Here is a 15516-nt window from a genome sequence, read left to right on the forward strand (position 1 = left end):
ACGCGAGGAGGTCGACACTTAAAAACCTTGGACGGATGCGGTCGATACGAACCGGACCAGGTCGGACCGAACCAGCTCGGTACATTCCGTAATTGATGTGGGCTCCTAATTTTGAGGCCTATGTTATTTTATTCTATATTAAACTTAGTTTGTAGAGATAAATCTCAGATAATACAGTTTAGATCACGTAGGACTAACACTAATCATGTGAGATGTAGTTTTAGTATCACTACGAGTAGATGGAGGATGTAATTGGGATGAATGGATAAAAACTAATTTAAATAAAAAGTTTAGATATCAAATATCTTGTATAAAAAAAACATTTTATCTCGAAAAAAAACCATTTTACCAAATGATATTTCCCTAATTGATTTTTATCTTAAGAATTTTTTATTAATTTGATAAAAATATCTTTCATCCTCCATCAATTGTTTTCATCATTATCGTCCTCCCCCTTCTTCACCTGTGCCACTTCCACAATTCACATCTTTATCATCTGTCTTCTAGATCTCATGGGCTAGGTCAGAAGGATCCACCTTCAATCGTGAGGAAGAGAGAAGGGTAATGTGAGTAGGGCTCTCCATTTTCAATCGTGAGGAAAGAGAAACAATGTTGTACTTGATCGACAACATTGCAAAGAGGTGAGAGGAAAAAAGGGAAGGGAGAAGGCGACAAATAGTGCTACTCATGGTGAGCACAGGGAGCAATGACAAAGGTGATTTGGGCAATTGGTGAAGGGTATAAGATATTTTCATCAAATTATTAAAAAAGATTATCCATAGGTAAAAATAAGTTAGGTGAGTGTCATTTAATAAAAACTCAATAAAATTTTTTTAGGTAAAATGCTCAAAAGATAATATATTTATGAGATTATTATTTGTAATATATGTTTACTATTTATATTATATTTTAAATTTTTAATATCTGTAAACTATCATTTATAAATAAACGTAAATACTATCTTCTTTCTCCTCTAAGAACGTCGAGAGGACAGTCAACGATAACAATGAGCGACTAACGATATTGACGATAACACTGAGCTACGTTGATGATGGCATCAACAATGAGAGTCATTTGCCACAAACAAGGAAGCAATAAGTTATGGAAATAAAAAATAAAAAATAAAATCGATAATATTATAATAGTAAATAATATTTTTATTATTTTTTTTAAAGGGTTGAGATTGTGAATAGCAAATAGGAGCTGTGAATAGTAAGCTCTAGGCGACCTTTTTGAGGACCGAACTCGAGCTACGTAGTTCCCGATCTCTCTTCTCGATGACGCGACCCAGCGGCCAGGGTTTCGAAAGAGCAAATAGTCCAAAACCTTCATATCTCGATCCAAGTCCGGCCCAAGGAAATCGTGGCCGGGGCTGTTCAACACGATACTTCGCGAAATGGTTGAAATCATCAAGAGTTGATGATGGGGATTCTCTTCTCGCGTATATTTATCACCCCCATCGACTTTGTGGGGGTCGTTACTGGTTGGGGGTCTTGAAATGGAGAATGGGGTGAGAAGATGGTTGGTCAACGTCTCGCAGTGGAATCCTTCTGAGGCTCAGTTTGCATCCGTTATTTCTCTCTTTCCGGTGGATGAGCAGACAGCCATCACCAGGTCACTTTTGATTTATTCTTATGATATTATTACTGCCCTTTCGCAGGTCTTGTTGTTCGTCAGAATAGATTAAGGGAGCTTTTTTTCGATTAAGATGATAGCTTTCGAGTAAAAGATGGGTCTTGAATTGTCTGCGATGATCGTCTGGGAAATTGTTCGAAATTATCTTTTTTTTATAGGATTGAGCCTGCAATAAATAAGCACATGAACATTGGGAGTCATTCCAATGTTCCCGAAGCAAAAGATAAGTACTTTTGTTCCCGAAGCAAAAGGGTTGTTTTACCTTGGGATTCATTCCAATCTGATATGCATTCGCTTCTCTTGAGCATTGACACCTGGAAATTATTGTGAATATGAAGTCGAAGGACAGTATTCACATAGACGTGTATGATGTGCATGCTCAAATCTAATTTACCTCCTTTTCATTTATGGATTTCGATCTTGAATATCTTGAACATTTAACAAGGGGAAGCAAAAAGAGGAGCTTCAAATATTTTTTGCTTAACTTTTGCCCTCTTTTCATGCCTTTTCTGTGTGCACTTGTTGCCCATAACCTGCTGCCTAATTCCTGACTGCATTATCCTTCCAGTTTTGGTGGACTTTGTGCATTTAAGGATGTCACTGCTGCTACAGAATGTCATCCTATTCCACACCTTAAACAAAAACATGCCCGAAAAAATAATTTATCATCTCTTATGAGATGTAAAGGGTAAACTTTAGAAGGACTTGGTCATTGTGCCACATAGTTCCCATTTTGATTTAAAGTAGGTTTTGCCATATCATTATCTTAGCTTGTTTGACGGTTCAGTCCAACATATCATTCATAAAGGGTTAATGTGGTTCATCAAGCTGTGGCTGCTGGATACTACCTACATGGATGGATAAAAGGAAGTACTTGTTTCTGCAATGTGTTTGGTTTTTTGCTTTTCAGTTTCAATGACTTAGTCACTTGCTTATGTTATTTATCCTCTTTGAGTTTTTTCCGTAAACATCCACTAGTGTCTAACTATCTATTTGTGTTCCTACTAGATATATCTGTATGTATGATGACAAGCTGATCAAGTTTTGAGTTGTGTATATTAATCAGCATGCACCGTTCCACAAAGTTGGACCGGTCGATCTTCTTACATCAAACTTGCATATAGATAGGTACATAAAGTTCGAGGACAAGAAACGGGCACTTGTCAGTCGATTACTTCAGTACTCACTTGTGCATGAAGTTTTGGGTATACCTTTTGACAAGATTATCATTCACCGCACAGCTGAGGGAAAACCATATCTGGTATGATTGTTGTTCTGTTTAGTCATCATTTTCATTGGTCCAGATCTGCTTTCTATGTATCTGTAGATTTAAATCAATCGTCACCTATGTATGAAATATTGGCTCCTAATTTGGATCAAGAGTAGGAAATGTGCAGCATATGGTTGCAAAGTTGAAAGCTTGTTGCGAGGTATTTCAATAGACTGATATAGATAAATTAAAAATCATTGCATTACGAACAATATTTTAAAAATCACATATGGATAATGCTTTATTTAGTTTCTTGTTTACATTTCTTGTTGTCTAATTTTGTGTTTGTATACAATCTTTGCAGAAAAATAGTATAGATTTTCCATTTTCAAATTTCAACTTCAATGTATCACATCATGGAGATTATGTGGGCATAGCATCTGAGCCGCTGTGCCTTGTTGGTTTGGATATTGTTTCCATTACAACCCCCAAGCAAGAAACAGAACTTGAGTTCATCAATAATTTTTCGCCATATTTAACTGTTTTAGAGTGGAAGAACATTGCGCATGCTGGTAGTTCAGAAGAAATGTTGGCTGAATTCTACAGGTATATGAATTTTGAATCTGATCATCATTATGATTCTAGAAAAAATCTCAAAAAAGGAGTATCTTGCATTCACATGCTACTTTTTTTGCAGGTATCTTTATCTCATTCATGTCTCAGGGTTGTAGTTGCATAGTATATGAAATTATTTTAATTTAAAATGAAATTTAAGATCAAAACTATTATTGAAGTACCCCCTAGTACCAGCTATTAACTTGGTCTATTATTGAAGTACATTTAGAGCCCAAGTGATGATAATTTTGTTGACGTACTTAGTCATTGCCAGTTTTGGTATCATGACGATGACTTGAATAGTTATTATACGCTGTTTTGCATACATGACCATTTCCTCCAGCCTAATATGTCCTTTTGTTTTTTAAATGCAATAAGAACAAGCGTATGCATTGTAAATTAGTTAACTTCTAGCATAAAGTTTAGACCCTTCGTCATGGATATTATGCATTAATAATCTCTCCACTTGCGAAAGTTTAGTACGATTTCTTATTAGGATAAATTGTGTTGGAAGCAATCACATCCATTTTTTTTAAACTGCTTTGTGTTGGATTGTAGATACTGGTGTCTGAAGGAGGCATTTGTGAAAGCTATTGGTGCTGGGTTGGGCTATGGCTTGGGCAGATTAGAATTTCACCATACAAACTGGACTGGCATATCTGCTTATATTGATGGAGTTGAATCAAAGAAATGGAGGTTTTCACTTTCCAAGCTTGACGAAAAACATTGGGTCTGTTCTTCTGTCAGTTGTTTTTCTTTTACCTTCCAAAATTTAAGATTAAAATGTGTCCTCTGAACTTAAGAAATATAGTATTTTGTGCTTTCTGCATCTGTTAAAGATGTGCAACTGGTATTGTCTAGGTTATCTTGGTTGTAAAATGGAAAAAGTTCATTACAGAAACTGTAAAGGATAGAACATGGAACAGAACATTTTGACAAAATACAACTTCGAACATCTTTGTGCATTTGATGTATGCAAAATTTTCAACTCACTGGAGCATGCATGATTCTAATTTTAAAATTAGAACTTCTCATGATTTTGATTGAGATGCGAATAAATATTACATGCAAGTCTCGAATGTACCATTTCATGATTTTGATGGAAGCATCAGTTTGAAAATGCCGAATTCCATTTGGAAAAAGAAAATGACATTTAGGCACTTTCAATGAAGATATGTGCTTAGTGTTTGATAGGCTTGGTGATTCCATTACTCCCATTTGCACAACCTGCTTTCTTTACATGTTTCTGAACTCGTGAGTTTGGTTTTGCAGGTGTCTATAGCAAGAGGACTTCCAAATAAAGCTGATGAACTGTGTTGCAGCAATTTGTCGCTTCCAGAGCTTGGATTCACCTTCCGCACCTTGGAAGAACTCATTTCAAATGTTAATTGAGGGAGCCTGATATTTACATGAGGGTTTAGTCAATTAGTAGTTCTTTAGCGGTCTGATCGAGATTCCATTCAGTTGTCACAAGCAAGATTTGTAGAACTAATCTGAATCTTTACTCTTTATGTATGATAGCACCATTGTCATGCATTTGCCCCTACTTTCATGGCAGATGACAATTTATGTATGGATATTGTTATACTCTCACATATCACTTAATATTCAAAGTTTTATTTCATTCAATATATGTATAAGTTTTTGCAGTTTGTAATATGAAAAAAAAAAAGTCAAATTCTTAGGATTAGATATGCAATTATTTTTTGTATCCGTAAATATTCATATTTATTATACGTGATATGAAACCAAACTAAGAATATTAAGTGATGTGTGATATGAAAGAAGTAATATGAATATGTCTATATATTTTCATACCGGTAATACTATTTTTTTTCTCAATATTGTCATATTAGTTTCATAAAATATGAATTATATTTTAAAAAAAATATTCATATTTTTTTAAAAATATAATTCATATTTTATGAAACTAATCTGACAATATTGAGAAAACAATAATATTACCATACCAAATATATAGACAAATAATCACAATGTTCTAAGTATAACTGTGATTTATGATAATACCTAAGAAAAATTCTCCGGCTCACAATCTCCGAGGCTTATGGTTTCGGTGGAGCAATAGCTATAAGAAATGATTAATAATTTCGATCTGCAAACACGTATCAAATGTACGCTTTCTTAGATGTATTTCTAAACATTGCACAGAGAGAACATACCAACATCAAATGCACAGGAAATTTCGATAGATATTTCTTCAGATGCAAAGTCTTTCATCCAATACAGAATAAACACTGCGTGTTTAGTATCTTAATACTAATTCTAGATAGCAATATAATCTATTCGTCGTGATATAGCTTTCCAGACTAAACTAATTCAGTCAGACTAACAAGAAATCGTAGTTATCCTATCCGCATCTGTGAATGATCCTCACTGAAACTCTTCAGCTTCAAAGTCCCAGTAATATGTAGTATACTAAAGTGATGGGGAGAGCAATTAACATCCCAAAGATAACCCTGCAAGAACAAAAGCTCATATCAGATATCAGTATCACAATGGGGGTTTCTTCACAATGTACTCACAGCTAAATGTCGCCTTTGAAATAAAACTTGGTTACCCTGTGCTTAGGATATCAGGATGAACATTGTATTCTTTAGCAAACACGAATGGAACAATACCTTGTGGAAGAGCTGCCTGCAATAGTAATAACATGGAAAAAAAACCATATAAATATCCATTGTAAATCCACCACTAGCTAAGTAGGTAGCAACTAATGAATACGAAACTTCTCATAAACCAAAGTGTTTCTCCTAATATAGTTTTGGGTCTTTGATTGTGCTTCTCCGTTACTGACTAGTGACCATGCAAATAAAGTTTCTATCTACTTGTAGTAATTATATTTCTGTGTCAATTACCAACATTTATTTGATGTGCCCTATTTGTTCTGTATTGTTGATCATGCAACAGTCAGACGCTAATTCACTAAACCTGTACGATCGCAATATGTAGAAGCACCCCGCGTAGGCCGACTGTGATAGAAGCTGCAGCCATTACAGCAGGGCCAGTGACAAATCTGACAACCATTGCGAACGCAGCAACAGAATTGCCACAAGCTATAATTCTCGGCTGTAACGCCATAAACAACCCTGTAAATTGGAACAGAACTCTTAACAAAAGTTTGATCATATGACAAATGCTCGAAAACACTAACAGGCATTGCTTTAAGAATGAACAGTTGGGCACGACAGTGAAATTTACTCACCAAGACTAAACATAGCCATCCCAAGTCCTGCATCAGACAGTAACGAGATCGAACGAGCGACGATTGCAGGCATTTCGATTTCCCACCTAAAGAAAGAGCAGTGTGTGTGTGACATAAAGATGACCAAATTTTTACCCATCAGCAAACGAGAGATGATCTAAACGGAATTATGGTACCTGAACGAGACGAGAGACCAGATGAGACCGAGTAGGCTGGAATAGGTGTTCGGATTTCGGATTAGCTTTCGCCATACCATAATCAATATAAGCCTGGTCATCACGCCGGCAGGAGGCATGGAAGGCTTTCCAACTCCATCTGCCTCAGCTTTCGAGTGGAGTTCGGTGGAGTTTGAACCGAGCTTAGAGAGGCTCAGCCCGTCCCTCTGCAGAGGGTCAGTAGGCTTGTTCCTGAAGCTGAAATCATCCTGGCGGTAACCGTCGTAAGCATCGCCAAGGTGAGCTTCAAACATGAGAAAATTGCATGATATCAGTAAGCTATATTTTTCCTTTTGTGAAGTAATAACCAAAGAACAACTATCAAACACACTGCGGATATGGCATCTTCAAAGAACTACTACCAACTACACATGTTTCTGCTGTAACACGAGAAATGTGTACACTAGAGGACTTGACATGGATGCATGACTATCTCCATAACCCAAAGAAAGATCAGCAAAGAAGATGGAAGAAAACCAACTTGGTTTCCACACCAGTTTTAAGAGACAACACTTCATGTTAGCTGAATCCAGGCACAAAAACGACAGTAAGGTAGACAGACTCGGACAGCATAGGGTCCAAAAAGGGAGTAAAACATGAACAGTGAACTAACTATCCATCCACATAAGAAACAAAAGGCATGTATGCGAAACAGCAAGTAGGATGAAAGCAACATTAATATCTCACATTTGTGATGGTGATCGTCAAGTGGCGCAACTCCATGCTCGTTCACGAATTCCGCCCCGGCAAACACATGCATCCCACCTTCCGACACCGGGGAAGCGCTCGAACTCCACACAAACATGTGCAGGTCCTTCCCTCCCTCGATCCCGTTCATTGCCTTCTTCTTCGCCCCCACAGGCGAGAATAATCCAGCCACAGGAGGGGTTGGATATGCGCCTGCTACCAAGCCGTTCGGCCTCGGGCCGCCCTCTACGTCGAGCCCTATGCTCCCAAAGTTGGAGTGCCTCGGGCTCACGCACGTAGTGCCGTTGCCACTCCTCGGCATGGAACAGAAATCCGCGTGGTTGAAGCTCGAGCCCCTCGGCGTCGGGTTCCTCGATGACCGCAACGAGTAAATCTCCGCGTTGGACAAGTTGGACGGCCGCGGCGTTATGGAGATGCCACCGGAGTTCAGCCCGTGAGACCTCCGGGAGTAGATATCGGAGCGGGAGCTCGTCGACTTCCGTACCGTGACGTGGAGCTTCCCGTCGTCGCCGACCTCGGCCTCGGTCTGTAGCGGCTCCTTGCCATCCAGAGAGATGATGTCGGAGTCGACCCTGAAGGAGATGATGGAGCCGGCGGAGTCGGGGAACTGCTCCATGATGAGGAGCCTGGCTCCCCTGTACTCGAACAGGAAGAGCATGAGCGTGTACCAGATGATGCATTGGAGCACGACGATCTGGACCATGAGGCTACCGGACTCGGAGCCGTACATGCCCTTCAGCAGAGGAATGCCCATGACGAGGGTGTTGGGGAGGGTGGAAAGCGAGAAGAGGGTGATGGCCCACTCAAGGCAGCCACGGCGGCTGGCCTTGGTCCAAACGGAGAGCACGGTGAGCACGATGAGCTTCTGAAGCGTGTCGGCGGCTATGAAGCGGTAGTTCATGGCATATGGATTGTTGGTGGAGATAAAGTGGAAGGAAAGGAGGGGGACGGCGAAAAGGGCCACGAAGCGGTTGATGCCGGAGCACTGGTCCGGGCTAAAGATGCGCCACCACTTCACGGAGCCGTAGGCCAGGATCATGGCCACGTATAACGGCACCACGGCCGTGAGAACATGGTACAGGTCCGCAGCGGTGATCATTCTCCTCCTCTTCCACCTCTGCTGCTGGCTGAAGAGTCTCTGTTGTTTTAGAAGAACAGCTCTGAACTGAAGAGGAGTGGGAAAATGAGACTGCTCTTGAAACAGAAGAGCTAAAAGGACCGCTTCTCCTTGCAGAAGGTAGCACAATAAGTACAGCTAACAGATGGAAAGAAGCTAGGCTTTTGCCGACGCTGCGCAAGTGTTCGATGAGAAATGATGACAAACAGTGAGATCTGGCGTCCTGAGGCGATATGAGCCACGACGGAGAGAACAAGCTGCGGCGCAGAACCTCAGCTTAACAGGAGTAGAATTCAACCCTCCGCACAAGAGATGGGCTCGCAGGTAAAGCTAAAGAACCGAGCCGAGCAGCAGCAGACGAGAAAAAGTCGGAGACGGATGAAAGAAAGGAGTGAGCTCTCTATGGCGTAGGTGCAGCAGTCGCTAAAGGGAGGCGGTACTTGATGCCGGTCTGCAACTTCGTATAATATTTATGATGGCGTTTAATGGCAGACAAGAAAGACAAGATGTGTTGGCGAACAGTGTTGACGGAGGGCGAGAGAGCATCGGAAGTCGAGTTCATGAGCACCGGCAAGCGCTGCTATTCTTTCCATCAGAAAGGGCTTTTGTCCCTCTCGAGGGGATGATGGAGGAAGGCAGCAGCCAATGCGAGCGAGAGAACAACGCAGTTTCCCATAATCCCATAAGAACTCAGTCTTAGTCCTCCTGGATTCGCTCTTTCAGCTCGACGACGTCAGAGATTTGTTCTGTTCACCTCATGGATTTGCGTTTGCAACGAGAGAACTGAGGTGAAACATGGTGGAAACGGCTATACTTATCTAACTTTCAGATGGACCTTAGGGACCCGTCTTATCTCCAATGAGACCGCAGGTAATTCCAAGGGTTACTAGTAAATGAGTATGTGAAACATCGTTATGATGATACGGGTATCAAAAAATAAAGGCAAAATCATAAAAAAGATTTTTTCTTTTGAAAGAAATGAAATCATCTTTTGGGCAAATTCTTTTAAAAGAAAACCTAGATTTTTTTTTTCTTTCTATTTTAAAGATATTATCCTTGAGTTTTCCTTCGTTACCTCGTTGGTTATGTCATAGTCGCCTCCGCTTCACAATCATACCTTTGAGAGAAAAGAAAAAAATGAGATAAAGAGGTAATAGAAGATAAGATTTTTCCAACTACACAATAAAATTTGGTTGATTTATTAAGAAAAATCTTCTCCACTAAACTTTATAAATAGAGATCATGTTAATAAATTTTTAATTAGTTTTGTGATCATACTCTATTTCATCAGAGGGGATAGAGATGACCATAGAGACGATAGGGTCTCGGCAGGACAAAGATAATAATAATGGTGAAATCACTACGAGTGGGATAGAGATGATAAGGATGATAACAAAGGACAACATAAGATCTATGAGGACGATGCTAACGCCTCGACAGACAAGATAAAAGAGGTAATGATGACGATAAAAGACCTCATGGGTCTGTGAGAATGGCAACAAGGTAACTACGAATGATATTGGGTCATTCACGGATGACTCGAAGGTGACAGGACCCTATGACAAACAAAGAAGATGATCGATGAGATCGGTAATCTCATATTTAAAAAAATAAAAGACACTCCATAGAATAAAAACGAAAGAAAAACATTCTATGAGAAAAAATTTAAAAAAATTAGAATTTTTTTAAAACAATTGTGCTTCATCTTTAATAAGATATTCTAATTCAGGCTTTATCAATGTAAGAAGTTGATTCAGTCCAATCAATGAGCTAAATATGTGTGAATCAACAATAGAAGCACAAGAAATACATCTCGCTCGTGTTTGGGGATGACCATCTCGCTTACGGCTAGTTGGATCGTTGATGTAAATTATTTGATTGCCTTTGGCTTTGCTCGTGGAGTTTGTGAATGCCAAAAGAAATCTTTTGATTTTGCTCTTAATTGTGGTTCAATAAACCAAAGACGCTTATTAAATTTTAGGATTTTGATTAAAATATTAAAACTATAAGTGACAATTGACAATACGTTTATATACTTTGTATTTTAGACTAACAAAATACGACGACTATATTGATCAAAATAACAAATAATATTTTAAGATTGAAGATATTTTAAAAATAAATATATTTTGTTCGAAAATAAAAAAATGATAATTTTATATAAAAGCAATAAGATTTTGTTGGGAAAAGAATTAGAAAAATTTTAATACAAAGTATATCGGTTGCTCACACAAGTAAGTTATGTTGATCATAGAGGCAAATCTATCAATTTCATGTTTTTCTTTCTAGTCAATTATTTAAAAATAATCTTTAATCTTAATTATCCATAAAATTAATAAATTTGATTTTTATTATTTACTCATGGTATTGGTTAGACTATTCAATGTCACCTCATCACCAACATTATACCAAACTAAATGCATTGGCAACTCTAATAGAATATCTCACTGGATTGATGATTATGCATAAAAAAACATGAATTGAACATCCGCTTATTACTAAAATTGTTATAAAAATGAATCATGTATACTACTTGGCATATTTGATCTTTGCCTAATATATTAGTTCGCGATAAATTTTGATGTTGAACTTAGATTAACTTGAAATCTCAATATATAGGGTTACGGAGGCAATACGACGATAATGGCCATAGGGATGGAGATGATAGATGATGATAAAAGAGACTTATAATATTAAAAATAGGTATCAAATAAAAAAATTAAAAATTTAAGTATTTTAAAAAATAACTATATATATTAATTATTTAAAAAATCATCCTATAATATGTGCCTTATAGGATGTGGCACTGCTTTGGATCAACATGATATAACATGAGTGACGTAGTAAAATATGTTAGACTAAAAATGAATATATAGTAAGTCAAATGCTTAGATAATGCGATATAACATGCGTCAAACCTTTGAGAAAAGCTGCACGCATGCATTGCTTGTCATGCTTGTCGCCGTTTGAACCCTCCCCACCGAGGAACTCGTCGAATGCCGAACGAAGCTCTTAGCAACGAAGGTCGACGATGATGACGATGGCTTGTGAGCATCGTACGAGGCAGTTGACAAACAGGACTCGAAGAATCACTTTGGGCTATCCATCATGCCACGCATGCCGCTGCACTTCTCATCATCATATTTCGCTGCTCCTCGTTGTCAGGAGAGAGAAAGCATCCGCTTTTAACCTTCTTCGTCGCTTTAATTATTTCGGGATGCAGGCGGTGCCGCTCGCGGAAAGGAAACGTACAGATGTGAGGGAGAGTCGGTAGACGCCATTATTCTTCCTTCTCCAAAAGCTGTTCGAGGAAAGAAAGTGGTGATGAGATTGCATCATTTGCTGCCAAAGTAGAGGGTCCTTTTACATAAGCAAGTGTCATGAAATAAATTCTATTTCTCTTCTCTCAAATCTCACAAGACATCCATCTTCACACACACACACACACACACACACACACACACACACACACACACATATATATATATATATATATATATATATATATATATATATATATATATATATATATATATATATATATATATATATATATATAGTTCACTATTATTTTAATCCCTATATTTTAAAAAATATATTGATATATCTATAATTATGAAAATAAAACATATAAATAAATAATTTTATTAATAAAAATAAAAAAAATTAATATTCTAGTTGATAGTGGTGGATGACATCGGTAGTGACAAATAATTACACTAGTGGGAGTCGTCGATAATTGTTATATATGAGAAGAGCAATGATGAGAGGTAAGGGTCGCTTTGTATCAGCATCGACGTCGATGTAGTTGCCAAGCAATCCTTTCGTCGCTCTGTATCTACATCGGTGTATATATAATTGTTGAGTAATGAAAGGATCGCTGTTGTAGATACCGAGTGGTGTCGCTTTGCATATGTGTCTGTGTTGATATAGTTGTCGAGCAACGTTGCTCAACATATGCATCGTTAGTCCTTTCACTACTCGGTATCTACATTAGCAATGATGCAAATGTAGAGCGACATCGCTCGGTAACTGCGTCGGTGCTAACAGAGTTATATTTTTCTCTACATCTACATTGACGTCGATGCAGATGCATAATAGCTGAGCGACGTCACTCTGCATTTGTGCTGATGCAGATGCATAGCAGTCTTCACATCTTATTATCGCTTTCCTCATCCACAATATCTACTCTTGGCTTTCAATGATACCGTCGTCCGTCATCACTAACTAAAATATTAAAATTATTTTTTTATTATTTGTTATTATATTTTTGTTAGTCAAATTGACGATGTTATGATAAATGAACATACATGTTTCGCTTTCATAACTATAAGGATATCAATATAATTTTTTTAAAATATAAAGATTGAAATACTAAATGTAGTTAACTACTTTACGTAATCTGTGTGCACGCACACACATCAATATAATCTTTTAAAATATAAGGATATCAACGAGTACATTTAGTGGAACATGAAAATAAGTAGAAATTTTACTATAAGCTTTATAGACTTCTACCTAAGCTAAGATTGATCGAGTCAATGAAAGATGCTTCCAAGGGTTGTAGTGCGATTCAACAATATAGAGTGATGGAGAATTTTAGCACGGAACGACTTTACTTAGCTGATTTCATATATATCACTTCTATTTACGTATATAAAGGATGCCGAATTATAAGCTTTGTTCGGAGCACCTAACCTGATTAAGATGTTAGAGACAATGACCGCCACTAAGAAAGCTTTGGACTTCCATCGGCAAAGGCTGAGTTACACTTAAAGTGATCGTAATAACTTAAATTTAAAGATCATGTCGATTCTTAGAACTTAAATTTGAACATCATGTCGATTCTTAGAACTTCAATAAGTATGAGTTAAACTGATTAGGATTAATATATATTAATTTAAACACTAATTCAACCTATAAGTTAACTTTGGACTAAATCTGATATCCAATTCTTTTAATTTGTGATTAATATATACTAATTCAGATACCAATTCATATATGTTTGAATACAAATTTAGTGCCTAAAAAAAATAAATATAGTCTTACAATAATTATCACAAGTGCTACTAATATTTGACTTGGAGACAACCAAATAGTCCATATATGATTTATATATGAAATAATTCTGTTTCAAAAACACTAGCGAAGTAATAAATGACTCAATTGATTCATGTAATACACAAATGAGCATTGGTGCTCATTCATTTGTGTGTGACTGCTAAGTATATACAGTAGGCAACATATTAAAAGGTCCTATACACTACATGGGCAGTTTCACATCCCAAATGTGATCAAGCTGGGGTGGAGCTGCATTAATTGTCTCTCCTTTATAACAGCTGCATTTCCTTGTTCCAAAAGGATATCTGACAACATTTTACAGTGTTATAAAAGGACTCATTGAGGTCATTGTACTAACAAAAAAACATTGCAACAAAACATTAGATCTATTTAGTGAGAGAAAGCATATTAAGTTGAAAATTAGGACACTAATATATACTCATTCATATTAATCACTTAATTTTTTAAATATTTTTTCTCTGTGTTAATCTATTTTTTATTTTTTTGTTGATAACTCATGATCAACACTTTGACTCCTAAAACAGATAGATATCAATTTTTAATGGATGGAACCTAAAATGAGCCCATAAATTTTGGATTTAGTACACTTGTCACTTACAACTAGATGAGCCATAAATTTATAATTATATCTTTGATTTTTTTCATATATAATTTAATCCCTATGATTCTCTATTATATTATAAAAAGGTCACTTCTTTTTACTTAAGTTTTGGAAGGACTTTGTGAGACATGCACACCACATAAATTTATAGGTCTTAGGCGAGTAAATTTGATGCTATAGTCGGTTCTACCATTGATATTCTTAAGAGAGAAACATAGTTAGATTCTAGTTATCCACAGGTCAAATAATCAAAAATTGCTTTAACAAATAAAGAGTCTGATTGTAATTAAAATAAAGATACCTGATTTAACCAACTTTTATATCATCTTCTTATCTAATAGCAAAATTAAATTTAATATTTCTATAAATAAGCATATATCAAAAAAATCATCATCGGATCCATCATCGTCGCCTCCTCCTTGTGTTACCTCCATCACTGCCCTTGCACCCTCATCGGACCTAAGGGCATCATGGGTGTAGGCATGAGTGCCCACACTAGTCTTAACTGCTCTCATCGAACCATGGGGGTGTCATGCACATGGAGTGGAACGAATGACAAGACCAGCCCACACGTAGAGGTGTAGGTGAGATTAGCAAGGGGGGGGTGACCAATGGGCTAATTTGTGCATGGAGGCATGGGTTGCTAGCGGAGTTAGTCAGCGTGCATGTGGAAAGGGGTGGTCAGCAGGGTCATCCATTGTGTAAAGACACAGGTGACAAGGGGACAGAAGGGGGTGACCGACAGGATTAGCTCGAGCGTAAAGACATAGGTAGTCAAGAGAGGATGATCGATAGGACGAATGAGGATGATTGACACGATGAAGAACAAAGGTCGAAAAGGGTAGGATAGTTATTTTTTAAAAAGATATTATCTAAAAAAATTTTAAAGCTAGGATGCTCTCTCAGAAATTTTTAAATTTGAAGTTTTTTAAAAAATTCATCCTTATGTGATGATAAATGATCTCAATTCTGCAACATAATAACGGGGTTGTAAAAGTCATGTCCAGCGTTCTCGCAAAAAAATAATTGTCCGACAGTGGATGTGTATTACAACGGAAACAGGATATTGCAAGCAACATTAATCATAATAATTACCGTACGCCGTCGCAC

The 15516-nt window shown here is 37.3% G+C and overlaps 2 protein-coding genes across 7 annotated transcripts; one reads left to right on the top strand and one right to left on the bottom strand.

The window, feature by feature from the left end:
* The first annotated feature begins 1263 nt into the window (after nucleotides 1–1263).
* On the top strand, nucleotides 1264–5089 carry LOC135582674 (uncharacterized). Of its 4 annotated transcripts, none has more exons than XM_065120420.1 (5): nucleotides 1266–1614; nucleotides 2764–2896; nucleotides 3210–3451; nucleotides 4019–4190; nucleotides 4733–5089. In XM_065120420.1, exons 1-5 carry the CDS (start codon nucleotides 1499–1501, stop codon nucleotides 4850–4852), a joined length of 783 nt encoding a protein of 260 aa, XP_064976492.1. In that variant the 5' UTR covers nucleotides 1266–1498; the 3' UTR covers nucleotides 4853–5089. The 4 variants fall into 4 exon arrangements, with proteins under 4 accessions (XP_064976494.1, XP_064976492.1, XP_064976493.1 ...); XM_065120421.1 differs by having other exon boundaries at nucleotides 1478–1614; nucleotides 2760–2896; XM_065120423.1 differs by having other exon boundaries at nucleotides 1483–1614; nucleotides 2644–3065.
* Nucleotides 5090–5658: 569 nt separating this feature from the next.
* Nucleotides 5659–9317, bottom strand: LOC135618940 (probable auxin efflux carrier component 1b). Of its 3 annotated transcripts, none has more exons than XM_065120427.1 (6): nucleotides 7586–9317; nucleotides 6860–7142; nucleotides 6684–6769; nucleotides 6410–6567; nucleotides 6100–6115; nucleotides 5659–5937 (listed from the first exon to the last, which is right to left on the bottom strand). In XM_065120427.1, exons 1-6 carry the CDS (start codon nucleotides 8703–8705, stop codon nucleotides 5918–5920), a joined length of 1683 nt encoding a protein of 560 aa, XP_064976499.1. In that variant the 5' UTR covers nucleotides 8706–9317; the 3' UTR covers nucleotides 5659–5917. The 3 variants fall into 3 exon arrangements, with proteins under 3 accessions (XP_064976499.1, XP_064976498.1, XP_064976497.1); XM_065120426.1 differs by having other exon boundaries at nucleotides 6004–6115; XM_065120425.1 differs by having other exon boundaries at nucleotides 6039–6115; nucleotides 7586–9316.
* Nucleotides 9318–15516: the final 6199 nt, after the last annotated feature.

The sequence above is a fragment of the Musa acuminata genome, chromosome BXJ2-8 (genome assembly GCF_036884655.1).
Source record: "Musa acuminata AAA Group cultivar baxijiao chromosome BXJ2-8, Cavendish_Baxijiao_AAA, whole genome shotgun sequence".
Classification (NCBI taxonomy): Eukaryota; Viridiplantae; Streptophyta; class Magnoliopsida; order Zingiberales; family Musaceae; genus Musa; species Musa acuminata.